This window comes from Thermobia domestica, chromosome 7 (genome assembly GCF_964235325.1).
Source record: "Thermobia domestica chromosome 7, izTheDome1.hap1.1, whole genome shotgun sequence".
Lineage (NCBI taxonomy): Eukaryota > Metazoa > Arthropoda > Insecta > Zygentoma > Lepismatidae > Thermobia > Thermobia domestica.
Genome location: NC_137460.1, coordinates 24,359,832 through 24,380,195, shown reverse-complemented (window position 1 = coordinate 24,380,195; position 20,364 = coordinate 24,359,832). Strand labels below are relative to the sequence as shown.

Sequence of the window (20,364 nt, the reverse complement as noted above, 5' to 3'; positions counted from 1 at the left end):
CGACAAGCCTATTGTGGGGAACAGCGTTGCCAGATCTAGCATAATGATGCTAGATCTAGCATAATTTGCATGTCTCTAGCACCTAGCATCTTGCTTTTAGCATCCTGCCCAAATCTAGCACAATTTCAGCAAGTTATCAAAAAGCCGTAAAACCTGGAGAAGTTGGTCGTGGGAAGAAAAAGAACGGCAGAAATGTATCCTCTTCCATTGATTCATACACTCGGTAAACCATACAGGCAGTCTAAGTAAGTTCGGAACGGCTTTGGGCTTTTTTTTTGTGGCTCCACCCAGGGTTTTCTAATCCTTTAACTCCGAGGCATGGGCGGAGCTATGGGGGCCATTCTCCCCCCAACTTTTTGACAACTTCACCATCTTTACTTCTGACTTCATGATCATATTTATTCCTGAAATGACAGCTCCGAGACCGACCAAAAATCTGCCCCCTCCCCCAGCAGACGATTCCCAACTCCGCTTATGCTGCGAAGTAATTTTCTTTCAAAATATATAAACAAAAACTTTGCATTCATTTATACGATATATACGCCATTGAGTTTGGCAACGACTGCAGTAATTTAGTTGAGTTAAAATTTTGGTGCGTGAAGTATTGAGTTCTATCCATGCATTCTTGCTGTCTGTGTATTTTAAGTTACGTTATCGTATCTCAACTTTGTTTTTTTTTTCTCCTGAATTAGTAATTATGAGGATCTAGCATAATTTGACCGAATCTAGCATAAGTTCGATCAGGTTTTGGAATAATTCCGAGCTGTGAGTCTGGCAACGCTGGTGGCGAACGACTTGGTCAACGACTCGCGAAAGAAATCTGAAAATGGTGCGCCGTAATAATAATAATAAAAACAGTTTTTATAAAGGAATATTAATACATACGAAAAGCTGTTTAAAGAATGAATTGTTATACTGACTTTACACGTATAAAAACATATACCATATACCAAACAGATTGAGCGATATGATTATAGCTGTTTTGAGACGAACACTTTCGAAGTCCAACTTCGGGTGTCTTCGGAAAACAGTAAACTAAAGCTGCTGGTTCGAACCTCCACAGCCAACCTTAGTAATCGGGAAAAGATGTACAGATATGTTTTTCCTTCTGTTAAATATAATAAGACATGTTGAAATGGTATTAAGTGTAGAAAAAAGTAACATTGATTGAAATACTTAATGATACAATATTTCGAGACTGTGTATTCACACTCTCGTTTCGTCATTGTGATTTCCATACGGAAAAGAGCATTTACGTATGAGCTCAGTTATATTTCAGAAGCAGCTTCCGAAAAGCGGTCATGTTAGCTCAGTGGTACACCACCGAGCGTTTAAATCGTGAGTTCGATACCCGTTCAGGTGAGATTCCTTTATGATATTCTACTTTCCTCAATGCATGAAAATTATGTAAAATAGTTACATTACAATTCATCAGTTGTATATATATTTTCATATCATCAGTTGTATATATCAGTTGAATATATATATTCATATCATTTCACGACATAAGTAGGCCTAATTCTAATCTTTAAAATATAACATCTGAGGTATTCACAGAACGTCGGTGTGTTATGTGTGAATATTGAATACAAATTTTAAAAAATCGTGTAATAGCAATAAATAAGTTATGTAATATATTTATTTGCAGCTACTTTCATCGCAGATAACTTCTCAATATTCGCATTACAGCATTTAGGTAGAGCATATCGAAAATCGGATCGTGGTTCAAGACAAAAAACTAGCTAGCCCCAAACTGTCACGTAAGAAATTCACGAATCGCAAAAGTAAAGTGAAGAGATTGAGAGCGGTAATTCCTTAATCGCTCTCTCTCAACTCTCTCTTATCTGCATTTATACATATAAAAGTGTATGTATGTATGTTCCATCATAACTCATGTATGCCTAGAGCAGGGTTTCTCAACCTGGGAGTCGCGGCCCCTAGGGGATCGCGAAGATAGGCGGAAGAGATAAATATAGTTAGAATCTAGAATCTATATAGTTAGAATCTATACCAGAAATTATTTTTAAATATTATTTTTAATTTTGTTCTGATAGGCATACTTTTATTTTTTATACACACTGTAAAGAATAAAAAATAAGTCTACTGAACATTTTCAAAGGGTGTAGAATTCGTGTTACTATTCGGTTCAAAGTCTCTTGTCGTCGCGAATTCTGTCGAGAAATTTGAAGCTTAAAATATACAAAACGATAATCATGCCTGTTGTTCTGTATGGTTGCGAAACATGGTCGCTTACTCTGAGGGAAGAACATAGACTGAAAGTATTTGAGAACAAGATCTTTAGACGAATATTCGGACCCAAGAGGAACGGGAATGGGGAATGGCGGAAACTTCATAACGAGGAACTACATAATTTATACGGTTACCCAACATTGTTAGGGTCGTCAAGTCTAGGAGGCTTAGGTAGGCAGGTCAGGTAGCTAGAATGGAAGAAAGTAGAAACGCTTTGAAAGTCTTGACTGGAAGACAAAACGGAAGACGACCATTAGGAAGACCTAGGGGCAGATGGGAGGACAATATTAAGATGGATCTCGCTGAGATAAGAATACAAAGTAGAAACTGGATCCAATTGGGTAAGGATAGAAGTCAGTGTAGAGCTTTTGTGAACGCGGCATTGAACCTCCGGGTTCCATAGGCCATAGAGTTAGTTAGTTAGTAGAGTTGTTTAAAAATGAATTTAAATCAAAGAGGTATGATATAAAACTAATGAGAACTGTATATAGAAATACTAGAAAAATACACATGAAACAAAACCTGCACATTGAAATACAATTAAAATTAAAACCTAATGAGATACCTAAGCATGGTGTAATTTCACTAGTGCGGCAATGCCCGGTTCAATCTTCATGACGAATATTATCAAGCCGTTTTCAACTGATAAGCGATTTCTTATCTTTGTTTTAATGTTTACCATAAAAAAAACACTTTCGCACAAGTACGATATAGCAAATGGAATTATTACTTTTAAAGCAGCAATCACCAGACCAGGATATTCTTCTCTCCTCATCAGGCAGAACTTGTCCAAGTCTTCGTTACAGAAAACCAGTTGCAAAGACTTGTCGCGTGATCATTCTATTATTTGGTCAAGAAGTTGTGGGCTTAGATCGGATACGTTAATGGCCTCTTCAATGAAGGAGTTTAACATCCATCTTGAACCAGCACCTTCGTCGTTGGGAATATAGATATTACAGTTACTGTATCCACTGTCAGTGCCGGGCGCCGAAAAGAGGGGCCACACATTTCGGAGGAAGTGTGTTACTTAAGTTAGGAAAGTGCATGTGCACATGTGTAAAATAGAAGGAAAAACGTAATAAAATGTGCTCAAAATTAAGGAAAGGTAGGGTTTATTTTGAAAATGTTATTGAGCTTCGTGCCAACCATGGTGGCGCTTCGTAGCTAGTCTGTCGACGTCACTCATATATACGGTGACATCGTACTATACTCTCGCCCCGGGCAATGATTTTCCATGGCACTGTTCAGTATAAACAAAAAAATGGATTCTATTATTATAGAAATAGGTATGTTAAAAATCCCACACAAGCTTATTATAAAACAAATTATAAAAGGGTCGCTGGCAAGAGCGTGTGATAAAAGGGGATCGTGATAGGAATTAGATTGAGAACCACTGGCCTAGAGTAATTTTAACCACATTTCTTATAGTTTCAAAAAGAGTGCTGTCGGGTTACCTATGGTGAATGGGAGGGGGATATATATAAAAGATTGCTAGAAAATGATCGATATTAGATTCATAGTTTTCGGGGTCGCTTAGATAAATAGTGAGACTTTCAATTTCGCTTAACTCCGATTAAGCTCTCATTAGTAGGGATGGGCACGAACGACTTTTCTTTGAAACTCGACTCGACTCGAAACAGACATCTTTGAGGTCTACTCTTGGACTCGGCGCGAAAAATATCTTCCAACTCGACTCGAATTAGAGTCAAGTCGAACCAAAACGAGCCAAATCCTGTGTGTAGTCCTACCTAGACAATACATAGACAATAATTATTCTATCATCAATTATACTACTGTTACTACAAATAATAATAATAATAATAAATAATAATAATAAATAATAATAATAAATAATAATAATAAATAATAATAATAAATAATAATAATAAATAATAATAATAAATAATAATAATAAATAATAATAATAAATAATAATAATAAATAATAATAAATAATAATAAATAATAATAAATAATAATAAATAATAATAAATAATAATAAATAATAATAAATAATAATAATAATAATAATAATAATAATAATAATAATAATAATAATAATAATAATAATAATAATAATAATAATAATAATAATAATAATAATAATAATAATAATTATTATTATTATTATTATTATTATGACTACACCGTGTACAAACATGAACGATAGATGGTTAGTAAAGAAATACTAAAAGCTAGTTGACTGCCGACGTCGGTAGTCATGAAGTCTACAAGGCAAGGACATCGTTCATTACCCTAAGCTGTAAGCGTCGGTGGACTACAGATTGTCAACTATTAACCTCTCGCCAGAAATTGGTGGCCCCGCAGCGACGATCCGTGATGGCCCAAATTCCATATTGAAAACTTTACTACCAGCGGCAGAGACGCGATGAAACGCCAACGAACCACAAAATTACTCTCCCAAAATATGTTAAAATGCCTATGTGTGATTTGTTTATAGTTAGGTGAAACAAAACAAATACCCCGGGGTGGACGCGAACTATCAATATTACGATTACTAGGCACGTGTTCTTCTGACTTCCCCACGGAAACGATCATAAAAAGCTTGGTTGTTGAAGGATAAATCATTGACGTCTTAATTTAGCCAATCAGACAAACCCCTACATCTCGAGTTCTAGGAGGTCATACCGTGAACCGTTTCAGATTTATTGCTTTCTGGTGGAGTACTATCCATGCGCAAAATTTGAGCATAATAGCCGACATGCATCTTCGGTGCCTCTTATCTTTAGTACAATTTTAACCAGAGATGGTGTGGGTCAATGAAAATTTGATCCACGACCCACCATGACCCACTATGACCCACCACCCAAATGACCCATTGGCCCACTCTGACCCATCAACCATCGTGATCCACTCTAACCCACCACCAACTATGAACCACTCCGACCCACCAAAACCCATCGACATCAACTCTGACCGATGACCCACGTCCTCCTCTCCATTGACTAAAGAGATTACACTTGTAATAAAACAAGACTGTGAAATTATCACTTATCGGAGTTTGAATTTCTACCGTCATTGGCTCAAGCACCTCTTTGTTACAATACTGGTGGGTCTGACCTTTACGATATATAATGGCAAAGTGTTTCTCATCTTCCGAATTAAAATGAATTTAAATTTATCATATGTAATTATTTCTTTGTTGCCTTACAGACACATTTCAGTAGAAAATAGGGTGAAATTTAAAAGTTTCGAATCAAGGAAAAGTAGACCAACGTTAAAAAAGAGAGAGAGAGAGAGAGAGACAGAGAGAGAAACTAATTTTCTATATAATTAAGCATGCCGTACTAATTGGAAATGCCCATGTAATTAAGTTTAGAATACAAATTTTATGGCCATTTTTCTCTAACTTTATGGCTTGATTGCCTTATGCTCGGAACGCTCCATATATTAAACACCAGCTTCAGCAATTACAAATAGAAAGCAGTGGGTATAAAATTCAAAAAGAACTTTAGTTTGCATTACTCAATTTTTTTCGCAACTAATATCAATCGTTTTCGATTATTTTTACAAATCAACCCACTACCAATTTCCAATATATAGAAAATGCACCCCCGTTCCCCCGCTTATAAAAGACAATTTTAAAAAATACCAGGGCATATTCTCTTTATTTTTAATAAAGAGTTATATGCTGAATTTCAGCTCTCAGTTGAACGGCTTGTGAGATACTAAATTTTTCGCAAAAATTCGGACTTCTACTCCCCCTAAGGATATGTATTATAATGAAAGTGACACGCGTATGATAACTTCCCAGTTGGGATTGGAGCCTGATTATATACCAAACGTCAATTCATATGACTTTGCAATTTGACCGTGATGATTACGCAGACATAGTTACTTTCATTTTTTTATGATACATATCCTTATTTCATATGTTACAGATGATGAAAAAATATTTTTTCAAGCAGTTAGCTCCTCTAGAATCTCACAGGCTGCATCCCAAAATCCAACTCCTACTATCCTATGACAATCCAAAAGTGACTGAACTTTTTTTATTAGGAACAAATGACAAAAGAAAAATGGAGATCTTGAAAGTAAAATGTAGAAAAGCTCGGTGCCCCCAATAACTCCATATTTCTCCGCCCCTTCATTCCGAACTTAAAAATAAAACTTAATTCGAATATGGTTAATTAGTGAATTTATTACAGTTAAATTCCACTCACTACATGCTACAACTACAACTATGTAAGAAAAAATAACAACTGTGAAACATGTTCTGAATTACTATTACATTTCTTACGCTATTATTAAACATATTAGAATAGTAAAAGAGGATTGCTCGTGAAATAGTATATTTGCTCATGATTTTTAACTTTTCATACGGAAAAAATTAAAATATTATTCAAGTTTTAAAATTTGCACTCTGCAAATATGTTGCCCTCTAGGCAATGGGACTAATGTGGACTAATGGGAAATGCTGCACTGTTAGCGGCGCTGAAAACTTATGATTCGATTCTAATATCGGTTGATTTCGATATCTTTATGTCGCTACGTAACCACCCTGGGTGCTAATGGGAGCTTAATTGGACTTGAATTGAAAGTAGAGTTATTCACCTAAGCGACCACGAAACTATGGATTCAATAATAATATCGACCCGTTTCTAGCATTTTTGATATGTATCCCGACAGTACTCTTTTTCCAGACTGTAAGAAATATAGTTAAAATTGCTCTAGATATATCAGGATTAAGTTGAAACACACACATAAATCCACTTTTATATTCTGTATAAATAGAGAGAGAGTGAGCGAGCGAGCGAGCGAGAGAGGGCGACTCAAGGCATCACTACTTCCACATTGCAAAAGCATATATCAGGAATAGAATTGAAAATCTATGTAAAAACTTTCTGCTGTGGCATGCTTCATAAGGACAATTCCAGTCTGCTCACGTGACCTTTGGGGTTCATGAATTTTTTTGCGAGCGTTCCGACTTTGGATTCTCTGTTTATACCCTCTGTTTATGCATCGAATAACTTTTCAAGAACATAAATGATATTCTATATTATGAATGTTGAGAATTACTCTCTATATGACAAACAGCTGCAAATAAATACACTACATGATTTATTTATTGCTATTGAACGAGTTTCTTAACTTGTATTTACATCCTCATATATAATACCGACCTACTGCGAAAATTATCTCAGATGTTATATTTTAAACATAATAATTACTATGCTCTGCAATTATTATGTTATATATAAACAACTTATGTATTTTAATGTAATTATTTTATATAATTTCTCATGCATTGCGGAAAATATAATTTAAAAAAAAAATATTGACACAGATGGGATTCGAACTCATAACCTTATGATTTGAAATCCGACAGCTTACCAATGAGCTAACACAAGGACTTCTAGAACTAACCTTCTAGCGATGTATAACAGATCTCAAGATAATTATGACATTCATATCCATTACAAACGCTGTTTCTGTTCTACTTTGACTTTTATTTTAGTACTCAGGCGATAATTATGTTCTATTTCTTAACTTTGAGCATTCTTTTACATATGGAAAGATTCTTTAACGTATTTAAATGTTCCATTACGTATAGAAAGCTAAATGACAAACAAGCATGTGCAAGGTTTCGAAATATTGTATCATTAAGTATTTCAATTAATGTTGCTTTTCTAAACACTTGGTAACAAGTCTTATTATATTTAAAAGAAGAAAAACACATCTGCAAACTTTTTCCCGATTGCAAAGGCTGGCTTGGAGGTTCGAACCTGGCTTACTTTTTCCCGAAGATACCCGAAGCTGGACTTAGAAAATTTTTGCCTCAAAACACCAATAAAGAATGCGCTCAACCTTTTTGAGACAAGGTGTACCACACTAATGAACTGACGACCTGGCATCAGGGCTGCTTAAACTTGGCAGCTCTACACCTCCGAAAACAGATAATCATATGCCAAATCGAACCACTGAATTACCCCCCCCCACCATCTTTTAAGTCTCACCAAAGGTACTTACTTCCACAGGCTTAGTGATAAAAACCGAAAAACTGATTTCAATTAAAAATTGCATTCAACGTACTTAAACATTATACATGTTTATCATTAGCTCATTTTGTGGAAACTTTCTAACTTTGGATTACGAATCAAAACTAACTACTAACATCAAAATAAAGATTAAGAGCATTAAGAGTGTGATGCAAACTCCAGGGTAAAATTTGTAACAGTGGTATGTTAATCTTTTGCAATGACAACGCGGCAAGGTTTAACAAATTAAGCCAATATCTTACAGATATCATTTAACGAGGAAAAATTTAATTTTACAAACTGGAAAATATTGAGCTATGAACGGCTTCATTAGCTGCATCCATTGGAACAGTCAAGTTGCCTTTAGTTAATAATCTGGACAGTTGCTCTCGCTCTAACTCTGCCACCTACCTTTTACTTTATTTCTAACATATATTACTCGTACCCAAAGAATTGTCACTATTTTCTCAGTGGAATGCACATTTATAATAATTGAAATTACTAATCTTATATCGTGAAAAAGACTACCTTCTGTTAAATTATTTCAGTAGCGTCTGCTATTTTAATAAGTTCTTGAGCCTCTACGCTAGAATTCTTGTATACCCTCATCCTGTGGTTATCTCGGGAGATTATAACATTACTTTGAAACTTGAGTTAAAAACAGTACGAACGATACAGGGTTATATAAACTAGTACTAGTTTTGCACTTGTACACATGTTCCGCAAAGTTGAAATAACTAATCTATATATTAATAGCGGTGTCTAAACTAAAAACTTTCGAGCCAAATTAAAAGTGACTGACAATCTCTTGAACCACCCGACCGATCTCGATCAAATTTTTGACGTTGATGCAGTTCTGGCTTGGGAGTGCTTTTAGCTATTCACTTTGACGGCAGAACTCAGGAGGGGGAAATTATAAAAAAATAAAAATAAAATTTTAACTCTTGAACCACACAAACTATATCAAAATTTCAACATGGGGAGGGAACGGAATGCCCCCTATTTTTCCTTAAGGGGGCAGACAATATTTTTCAAAAGCTAACAATTTTTTTCTTGCCCGTTTTTCGTAAGTGAAAAGAATTAAATGTAACTAACCACAATAATAGATAAAATGTTATTCCACACCTGAAAATACGTATCGGATGAAATTTCAGTGTTGCCGTCCATAGAAATTAAAGTGTAACCAGAATTTGAATTACTCAAAAATCTAGGTTAAGGCAGCGACTAGAAAACTTAACTCAACGGAAATAGACTCATTATGTTGTCTTGGTTCCTTGTTAACTACTTTTTAAATAATATTTGTATTTAGTTTGTAATAAGTTGTTACAAAATCAATGAGTTATTACAAAATAAGTACAAATATTTAAAAAGTAGTTAACAAGGAACCAAGACAACATGATGAGTCAATTACCGTTGAGTTAATTTTTCTAGTCTGCCTTAATCTAGATTTTTGAGTAATTCAAATTCTGGTTACATTGTAATTTCTATGGATGGCAACAAACTTTATCCGATACGTATTTTCAGGTGTGGAATAACATTATTATTGTGGTAAGTTACATTTCATTCTTCCTCTTCACTCACGAAAAACGGGCAAAAGGAAAATGGTTAGATTTTGAAAAGTATTTAGTAGTCTGTCCTCCTAATTTAACCCAGCGAAATTGGGGTGAGTCAGATTCGAGTAATTGTAGAGAAATTCTTAGATATTAACGTGCTATTAAAACTACTCTGCTAGTCATAAATATTTTAAATTTTTTATATTCAATCGTTCAGACAACAATATTGTCTTGGACGTGCGGGTTTGCTAGTATATATTAAGACTAATAAATGACAATTCCTTAATCTATTTAGTTTTTACATTACGGCTGCCTTGAGTAGTATAATGTTGAAACTGGTGTGTAACTTGTGCGCATAGAATATGAATTCTTGACTCATGACATTCTTACGAGTTTCCACACACTTCAAGTATTTTTCTGCTAATCAATTCATGCTTTTGCAGAATTAAATGTGTGGATGAAAACTGACAAATTGTGATTATTACCCGTTGTAATCAAAAAGTGAGGAATAAATAATTTCCTTATATTAAAACTCAAGAATCTGTCAATTTCAAGAAATAGTTATATTTTACATGTACAAGTTAACCAAGGCACCAACAATATTTAACATTATGGTATACCTTACTCTTTCAAGGCGACCGTGAAGTGGAGAGAACAGATTAATAGACTTTCTGGTGCTTAATGTGACTTACTGTCAATTTTATATAGTTCAATGTTTACAGGACACTTGTACAAGTGCATCATAACCCATAAATTATTTATCACCTAAGCTCCCATGTAATGTCGCTGTTCTCTTCCAAAATAGTCACAAGGTGAGGATACCCAATGAGTAGGGTAGCAGTTTATGAAGTTACTCAAAAAAGTAGCAGAGACTGAAATAATTTTTTTTTTTCTTTCTTCCATGGATACAAGGTTAGCAAATTCGAACCATCACTCATTTCGCTTATGAGTTCAAATTAAACTACACATCAAACTGAAAACATGAAAATGAATTATTTAAAACAAAAACATTTAACTTATTTGAAACTGCAAAGTAAACTTCAGTTAACTTACCTGAAGAATACCATTGGCATCAATTTCGAAAGTTACTTCAATTTGTGGCACACCTCGGGGAGCTGGAGGAATTCCTGTCAAATCAAATTTGCCTAGCAAGTGATTGTCCTTAGTCATTGGTCGCTCACCTTCATAGACCTGAAAAGAGAAAATACATGTAATTACAAAAATGCATGGCCACTATAGAAACTAACTTTAAAGAAATTTGAGAACTTCTGCTGGATTCAAATCTTACAAATAATTCGTATACTACAAGGGCCAAGCTTACAAAACAAAGAAAAGTAAGTACGTAATCCATAAATCCCTACTTAAATGTAGACTGACAAATCCGTGCTGAGTGCCAAAGTGAAAATGTTTAGGCAGAAGCCCGGATTTTACTTCAGAACTGGTGGGACGAACCCACGCGCATTCTTATAGCGATTACCTGAACTATTTCAACAGTTAATACTAGATAGCCCGCGTTTCACTGAACAGTGTTAGGCACTTAGGCCACATTTTGATATTAAACAGATCTTTTCCATTTTATGCACTTAGCACGGATTTTACTTACTCAGTCAAGATGGCCCTGAAGTAATTTTATCAGCAGAAAAACATTACCTTAGCAGTAAGAAAATTAACTTTTCAAACTAAAGATTCTTTTTTCTCCCTCCAAGAACTTCAATAAAACAAATTACCAATTTGAGTTTTGTGAGAACTGCTAACTTATTTCACTTCTTTATCGGTGACTTTCGTTAGGATATTGCTGATATGTGACAAATTGTAGGTTGAAATAATTTCGATAGAAAACAAATTTAAAAATTTAGTATGTATCCTCTGCGCACAATGGACTTAATGTTTTAAACCTGACTTTCCCAATTTAAATCAAATCACTGAAAATAATTATAAAAAAGTATCTAAAAAAAAAACTCACCTGAATTGTAACTGTGTGTTGATTATCAGAAGCTGTGGAGAAGATCTGAGACTTCTTTGTGGGGATAACAGTATTTCTTGGAATTAACTTAGTCATGACACCACCAACAGTTTCAATTCCTAGAGTCAAAGGATTCACATCCAGAAGAACGATGGCATCTGTGTCCTGTTCTCCAGACAATACACCAGCTTGAACAGCAGCGCCATAAGCGACGGCTTCATCGGGGTTAATTCCTCGGCTGGGTTCTTTGCCATTGAAGAAATCCTTCACCAACTGCTGCACCTTAGGGATACGAGTACTGCCTCCAACCAGAACGATTTCATCAATATCTTTCTTTTGCATATCAGCATCCTCTAACACTTTTTGCACTGGCTTCAATGTTGATCGGAATAAATCCTACAAAATACAAAAATGGGATTAATGTCAATTCACTACCAATAATACTAAGCACCACAATTACATTACAAACCTACTAAAATATTACAATACATTCCAACTTTTTTTTACATTATCTTAGTTCAATACTTCGTAATTCACTTTCTATTTTAGTGGAGAGTTCCGAATAGCGGGACGTCTTTCAATAAGTTCATGTTTTGGGGACCATTCGTTTAGATCCTCGATAAATTTGGATAGTCTGGAAAAGTTATGAAACCTGACTAATTCTCCAAAACTAATTACTACTACAATTAATATTTTATATTTATCAATCTCCTTCCGCGCCTTATTTAACGATACATTATCCATAATCTAAGAATTATTCAACAGTTATCCAACGAGTGATTCCCGAAACAAATTTAGAACTTCTTGAAAGACCTCCCCCGCTATTCGGAACTCTCCAATAAAATATGAAAGTGTTTTCAAAAAACATTTGCATGCGATATGTAATTAGTATGATAAATTAAGCAAATTCATTATTTAAAAAAGTTTGGAAAGAACTACAGAGAGGAACAAAAAATCTTGATCAATCATTTAAAAATGTCCCAATACTTCTTTAGCCTTACTAAGTTAGCTTCTTTCCGCCATTCAAGTATGGCACACTAGTACAAATGTTGGCATACCTTCAAGCAGGGAAGGATCATTTAAGACAAACTTGGAACATGTAACAGAACTAACCTACCCCTTCAAACAAGAAAAATCCAATTCATGAAGCAAAACCAGAAAGGAAATTATTAAACACCATTTGAAACTATTTTTAATGGAGAAACTCCGTGAAGGAAACTAGTTTTGTACGTATTTACCGTAACAATAGAACGTGCGACTTTTTCATCAATATAGTTGAAAGGAGAAAAGCAGGTGTCGAGGAAGCAACAAAATATGTTTATCAGAATTTACGGAACTAAAAAACGTTAAAACTACAGCTTAGCACGCTTTGCAGATGTTAAGGTTTTTTGCAATTTGCACGGAATCTGACAATTAGCCAATGAAATACCTGACAGAACATATTCTAAAATTTATTTTGACTTACCATATTCAGCTCTTCAAACTTGGCCCTGGTAAGAGTTTCAGAGAAATCATCTCCCTCAAAGAAGCTCTCGATCTCAATCCTCACTTGATGGCTAGATGACAGCGCTCTCTTGGCCTTTTCTACTTCACGACGGAGTTTCTGGACAGCTCTGTTATCTTTACGAATATCTTTGCCCTTCTTTTTCTTGTAAAGTTTGATGAAGTGATCCATGACCCTTTGGTCGAAGTCTTCACCACCCAAGTGAGTGTCTCCACTGGTGGCAACTACCTCAAACACACCGTTGTCAATGGTCAACAGGGATACATCAAAAGTGCCGCCTCCGAGATCAAATACAAGAACGTTCTTCTCGCCTTCTTTCTTATCTAAACCGTAAGCAATGGCAGCGGCTGTTGGTTCGTTAATAATACGCATCACAACCAAGCCGGAAATTGTACCAGCGTCCTTCGTAGCTTGTCTCTGGGCGTCGTTGAAGTACGCAGGAACAGTTACAACAGCATGCGTTACAGTTTTTCCCAAATACGCCTCAGCAGTTTCCTTCATTTTGCCCAAGACCATGGCAGAGATTTCTTCTGGAGCGAACACCTTTACTCCCTGGGAAGTTTGTACTTCGATGTGAGGTTTGCTGTTCTTTTCTTTTACCTACGAAAAAACAGAAAATAATTCGAACTTCCTATTTCTTAACGAAAAATACATTATAATATGTTAGTTATATATATATATATATATATATATATATATATATATACACACACACACACAATATATTATAATTATCTAAAGCAGATTCTCTCTCTCTCTCTCTCCTACTCAGTTACTCTTAAAACCTTCCGCATTGGTTATAATCTGCTTGCCAAAATTGAGAATAGATGTATGCACAATGTCACGGACACTGATGTTAGTGGTCTACTGGTCCACGCTTAGTTGCATGCACCGCGACCGTTCGGTCTATTTGATGGACGGGTACCGCTTAATGTATTGCACCCCGCCCGTAGTTCCTCAATACGCCACTGAGGCTCGTGCACATGGTGTAACCCCCATTCTCTGAGGGAGTGGGATACGCCCACTGCGCGGCCGCACCAAGTCCTGAGTGCCTACCAGTGACCTACTGGTTGAGGCAGACTGCTAGCGAGCCAGTCCTACCATGCTTTGCAGGCATGGCGCCCGAGCATTATAAGGCAAGCTCACCTCCCGCCCGTGTTCAGTTACCCAGATTCCTGGGATTGGCTCCCACAAGCTACCGAATCCCACGGTATGACCACAGCCCGGCAGAGTCCAACCCAAATCCGGGGCCTCAGGCAATGCCCGAGGGGGATTGTTCAATCCCGGCCCTGCCTACCTTTATCGTTCAACTGGCAACTCCCTTGTGTAGAGGTACCACGCACATGTTGAGATACTCCCGTATCTCATCCCGGACCCACTGGTACGTGTTAAGTCACCATTTGAGTTTGGTGTCGGCCCATATCCTACAGTTTCCTCCAGGCAGGAATCCGACACTCCCCCCGCCTTCCGGTAGGGTCGTCCAAGCAATACGAGACTTCCTCTAATTACGGTAGAGGTACCCCGTACATTACCAGAGCCAATGACTGATGTAGACCGTTTGCTCAAGGGCAGACATTGTCATTCGGGAGCCGTCTCCCCCCTGGTAGGCCGGCCCAAACAATACGGGGCTACCGATCTTTAATGTGTTTAGGTACCACGTACACGTTGTAGCAAGCTACTTGTCCGAATCTCAATGGTACGTGTAAGCCACCATTAGAAGGGACATCCACACCCTTCCTTCGGTAGGGCCGTTCAAACAATACGGAACTACCTCTCCTTACGTGAGAGGTCAACCGTACATTACCAGACCCAATGGCTGATGTCGACTGTCTACCTTTGAAGACAATGACCATTTAGGAGCGGCGGCTCCTCTGGTAGGGTCACTTCCTCAGCGCTCCTGAGGTACGAATATGCGTTAGAATACTAAGTATCCCATCCTGGACCCAAGGGAACGCATTACACTCTGAGGGCAGTACCTACATAATCCTCGCGGTAGGACGCTGGATCCGCCCACACTCTTGGACACACCAGCTACCTACTCTTTTTAGCGTGTTGGGGTACCACGCAGTCTTCCCGGACCCAAGGGCCCGGCGTAGTTGCCCATTTCGGGGATACCCGAAGGCTCACCTCCGCCGGTAGGTACGGCAACCGGAAACTGCCAACCCCACTGAGAACGTGATGGGGTCACACGTACTTTCCCAGATCTAATGGCACGAGTTAGTCGCCCATTTCGATGGATATCCGAAGGCTCACCGCCGCCGGTAGGTTGTAGTCTCGCTAGGAAACTTGCAGCATGAGTCGCTACTACGTCGGTTTCCACGAGACGCCCGATCTCCTCCACTGGCACATTATGGCCACAATGCATGCCACAAGATTTCAGCTAGCAAGTGTCCTCTCCCACTTTCTCAGCACAGGCTTGGGACCGAATGCAATGCAACATTTCATTTCCTGGGTTTGGAGTGACCAGAAGGATTCAAGTATAAAAGCAGCCAAGCAAGCTGCAATATACAATTCCATTGCACTGCACATGAGCCTTACATCTTCTCAGTACCTAAGTCAACCAAGACTTATTACTTTTAAGACTTTAGTTAAATTTACTATAGCAACGTAAAAATATTGTGGGGGCAGTTACGCTTCAAAAAAGAGAAATGAACGCAATTTTAGTACCGAAAATCTATGGACTGTTAAGAATCAGATTTATTCAAAAATTAAATCAATAACTACAGTAGGCCCGAGTATCAGCCCTAATGTGGATACTCAATTCCTTAACGCAGTCAAGTTAAAGAACACGTACAGTACGTTTAAACTGTTCAGATTTTAACGAATTATGCGGCACGCTTACTGCATTGAAGCCCGTTACAGACAGAACAATGAACAAAACAGAACGCTGCTCTCTTCCTGTCAATTTTTATTTTGTACACGACACGTAGGAGGATGGTAGCAGACGCCCGCTTCCAATACAAGGCCTCGCCTTCATTTAATTACGATAAAAAAAAAAAAAAAAAAAAAAAAAAAAAAAAAAAAAAAAAAAAAACTAGGCCGGATACTCTAGAGTCTAGTGTATTTAAAACAAAACCACTTCAAGATCCAGTGAATTACATGAGAATGGCAATTCTAGCCTAATCTTAAAGCAATGTGCTAACTGCATAAAATCTGCCAGAACAAAATTACTATAGGATTACTGGACGGCAGAAGTTAGCCAAAATTGCATCTTTATGTGGCTATGTGGTTATATCTACGAAAGTAATAAGAATTTACATAATACTAGAACTAGGTTAAAAGTATCTTGTGTGCGTCCAAAAAAATTCTTCATCACGCTTATTCCATTTAAAGTACTTTCCCACCGGGATTGAATAAAACTTGAAAAGGCAAAGCTATTGTTCATCGTTATGTAGCAGTCTGACGCAGAGGCAAAAATTCCTATACACATGAAACCTAGTATTCTTTTTCTAACTACAAAATCAAACTTACTTTTTCTTTCAGTTTCCAAATAAAGATTACTTTATGGACTAGCTGAGTTTTCCTTAACAATACACACCAATCCATATTACACTTTACCAATGACAGATGTATTTACGTGTCAAAGTTTACAACAGATCATTAAACTGTAAACCAAATAGACTAAATTATTTCAAAGAGTACGTCACATACTATCAAATCACCCGATGAAATTCTACCAAATACTTGCCGATTACTCACCTTAAAAGGGAAAAATTTTATATCATGTTGAACAGAAGGATCGCTCCATTCTCTTCCGATCAATCTCTTGGCATCAAAAACAGTGTTCTCTGGGTTGGTTGTCAGCTGATTCTTTGCTGCATCTCCTATCAGTCGCTCGCCGTCTGGCGTAAATGCAACATAGGATGGAGTGATACGATTTCCCTGGTCATTTGCTATGATTTCAACTCTTCCGTTTTTATATACGCCAACACTATAAAAATGAAATTAAGAATCAAATATTTGTAATAATATAAATTTCAAAACAAGCAAAAACAGTCACAAACCACGAAGCTGTTACAGAATTTTTCCGTATACTTCCTATAGAATTTACTTTTATGCGAACTCCAAGTGATAAGCTTGTTTGCACAGCTGGTTAGTAAGTGCAATGTCTTCCCAGTACTGAAGAAACAAGGTGAGACTTACTACATTAAGTATGACTCTGACCGCTGTTCGGGTTTGTATGAAGCCATATGCATTACCTATTGTGTTACGAATGGGTCGACCGCCAGTGATCGCAGTCTTAAATCTGGAACGTAAATTTTAACCGATAACAACCTAGTATAGATTTTTTTTCTCGCAGAAAACCCGAGTTTGCTGTTCTCGTCACATGAAATTTCCTAGAAATCCAATGCAACATTCCACAATACAGACTTAATTATTATTATTATTATTATTTTTTTTTAATTTCTACCTATTTTCAAAAGGAGTTAAACTAACCCAAAAATTTAAGTTATCTAGCTACTTGCTGAAGCTCATGTAACATTTCTACAAGGCTTCATTGCACGCAATGGCTAAGCGGCTATATCTCATTTGTTGAAAGATGCAGCTGTCACAGCATCACTTCCATCAGTCATCTGGTAATTACGTTGGAATTAGTGTTTTATATGAATCATATTGTACTTTGAGTGCAATGAAATTGATGGTGCAACACTGTCTAAAAAACCCGCTATCTGTAAGAGCTATAGTGAATAACAGTTTTGTTCAGATTATTTTTAATTTATCATTAGTAATTTATTGCAATTCCCTAGTGACGATCTTCGAAGCTTTGAGTAAGTACCTGAGCTTTAATCATAACAGGAAAAAAACATCTCTATTACTGACTGCAATGAATGATGGAACTGAAGATTGTTACAGCTGAAGGATTAAGAACAATTACAATTAACCCTGGCAGGAGCATACATTAGGGGATAAACCCTACAATTTTTATATGTGAGACTTCAATCGTGATCGCCTACTCAAATCATTTTATTATGAGTGAAAAATTATAAAACATTTCTTTCCATGTTAATCTTTCTAAGACCTCAATAGTCGTAAGTCAAACTGAACACTACAAACAGGTGAATACTTTCGTCGATACGACTACAAGGCTGCCTGTATCAAGATTAACATTGTGAAATATTTGTAAACAGCTATGCAATTCAAAATTAGTGTAACGAAACCAACATTTTTATGCATATAGTATTTCCGGTATTAAAATATACAAAAAAATTATAGATTGTCTGCGAAAATCTTACAGTGAATAACAATCATATCTTTCCAGTTGCATAATCCATTTGGGTTCCACACTGGTAATGCGTCCAATGATAAATGAAACTGCAACGTTGCCAATTCGCTAGGCTGGTGGAACGGAACATAAGTACATAATGCGTGGAGAACGAGGATATTGTGTGAGGGAACGCCTCGAAACTCATTTCGCAACAATAATGTATTGTGGGTATGGTAAGGACCTAAGCGAAAAGCCTGCTGCACTGGAAAATCTGTTTTCCACTTACCAGTGTAGAGCCCAATTGGCCGGTGCAGTTTCAAAAATTCTACTATTATAGATTGAAAACCCAGGGTAAACCGTTCATTTTGGTATGCCCATGTAACTAATAGACAAACATTGAAATATTTTACACCATGCAAACAAAGCTTTATTATTTCAAATTTACATGTCAAACGAAAAGTTACAATAGCACATTTATTATTCAGTTTTGCACACTAAGACCGCTAGTGTCACAAACATCCGAAGTTTGGTGACCTCCATAGTAGTAATAAAGGAAGTGAGACGGGCGGGTCAACGTACGCCTTAAGTACTTCAGTGTAACACTGACCACGAAATTGATTTCGAAGGAATAGAAACTAATTAAAAGGATTGACAATTTGATGCTTTTCAAAAGCCTTCATTTCGAAAAACTACTTCGATAAATAACTTATCTAATTGACATTTTAACAGAAGTACAAATCACAATGCCGTTATAGCAATTACATATCTCAAGCTGTTCTGAAGATGTGGTAAACACTGGTAAAGGATGTCAACATTGTTCATAATTATGTAGTTCAGGAGCTTGTAACTACATTACCCAAAACTACTGTCGAGACTATAGAAGCAAAAGAAAGCTATCAGTTTCCACGAAAACTCCATTTTATGCAGCATTGCAGTCTTTATGTCTACAGAAAACTACCTGCGTAACTGATATGAATTATCCACTAACATCTTTGAAATACAGTCCCTTGAAGAAAATCAAACTTTCAGTTTCTTTTAACTTGTTACTAGTGCATATGATAACTAGCATTCCACGCTAAAGTACTAACATGACTACAAATGCCACTAGTTAGAAATGATGTACGAAAATAATCCAATATTATTCTGAAACCCTAATGTTGGTTGAATCGCAAAGTGGAGTGGAGAATGGAAGATAGTGTTGTAGGTTTGACCCTACCCAAGTGTGGAAAGTCTCCAACAACTACTTTTAAGTTACTAAGAAATTGAACATTACACAGAAATTAGCTTATTGCAACACAGCAATATAATGAAAGTGTCCATGATAAGCCTCGCGCTCCGTTAGGTCATCAGATGTCAAAGCAGTAAAGGCAAGAATCTCGAAATCCGGCCAGTAAGCAGAAACTCATCCAACTGCAAATGAACATATCGCTATCATGAAAAGTATGATCAATGAAGACACCTACGACTGCATGCGTATCGCAAAAACTTAAATCAGCGCTTGAGAATGCGATGTGTACGTACAAAACGTAATACCCAATTTTGCCTAATAAAACCCATCGGACTGTCTTTCACAACCCTGGTTATTATTGTATTAGAAGCCTCCAGAACTTGGTTGTGATACTTTAGCGTCCCTAGTATGCAACAACGCATAATAAGTGTGGTATACTGAGTTTTAGTCTTACATGTAATCTGAAATGCTAACCTAAGACCGTTTGGCAATACTGTTATTCAGTACTGGAGTGTGTATAAAGAAAGTTCCCCTGTCATTGCATGGTATGAAATTTCGATTTCCTACTTGTTAATTTGAAAGTTACACGGGCGTGTCATGATAAATGGTTCATCCTATATACTTTCTCAAACTCATTCCACTTAAGTTGGTTTCGATGAAGG

At 36.7% G+C, this 20,364-nt stretch overlaps 1 protein-coding gene across 2 annotated transcripts in view; it reads right to left on the bottom strand.

Annotated features, from left to right (window-relative positions):
* Positions 1 to 20,364, bottom strand: part of Hsc70-3 (heat shock protein 70 cognate 3) — a 32,413-nt gene that overhangs the window by 5,503 nt on the left and 6,546 nt on the right. For both annotated transcript variants that reach the window (XM_081764272.1, XM_081764271.1), the window contains exons 3-6: positions 16,968 to 17,199; positions 13,230 to 13,868; positions 11,765 to 12,160; positions 10,855 to 10,992 (exon numbers count right to left, since the gene is read on the bottom strand). In XM_081764272.1, coding sequence (XP_081620398.1) covers positions 10,855 to 10,992; positions 11,765 to 12,160; positions 13,230 to 13,868; positions 16,968 to 17,199 — 1,405 coding nt within the window. The remainder of the gene's footprint in view (positions 1 to 10,854; positions 10,993 to 11,764; positions 12,161 to 13,229; positions 13,869 to 16,967; positions 17,200 to 20,364) is intronic.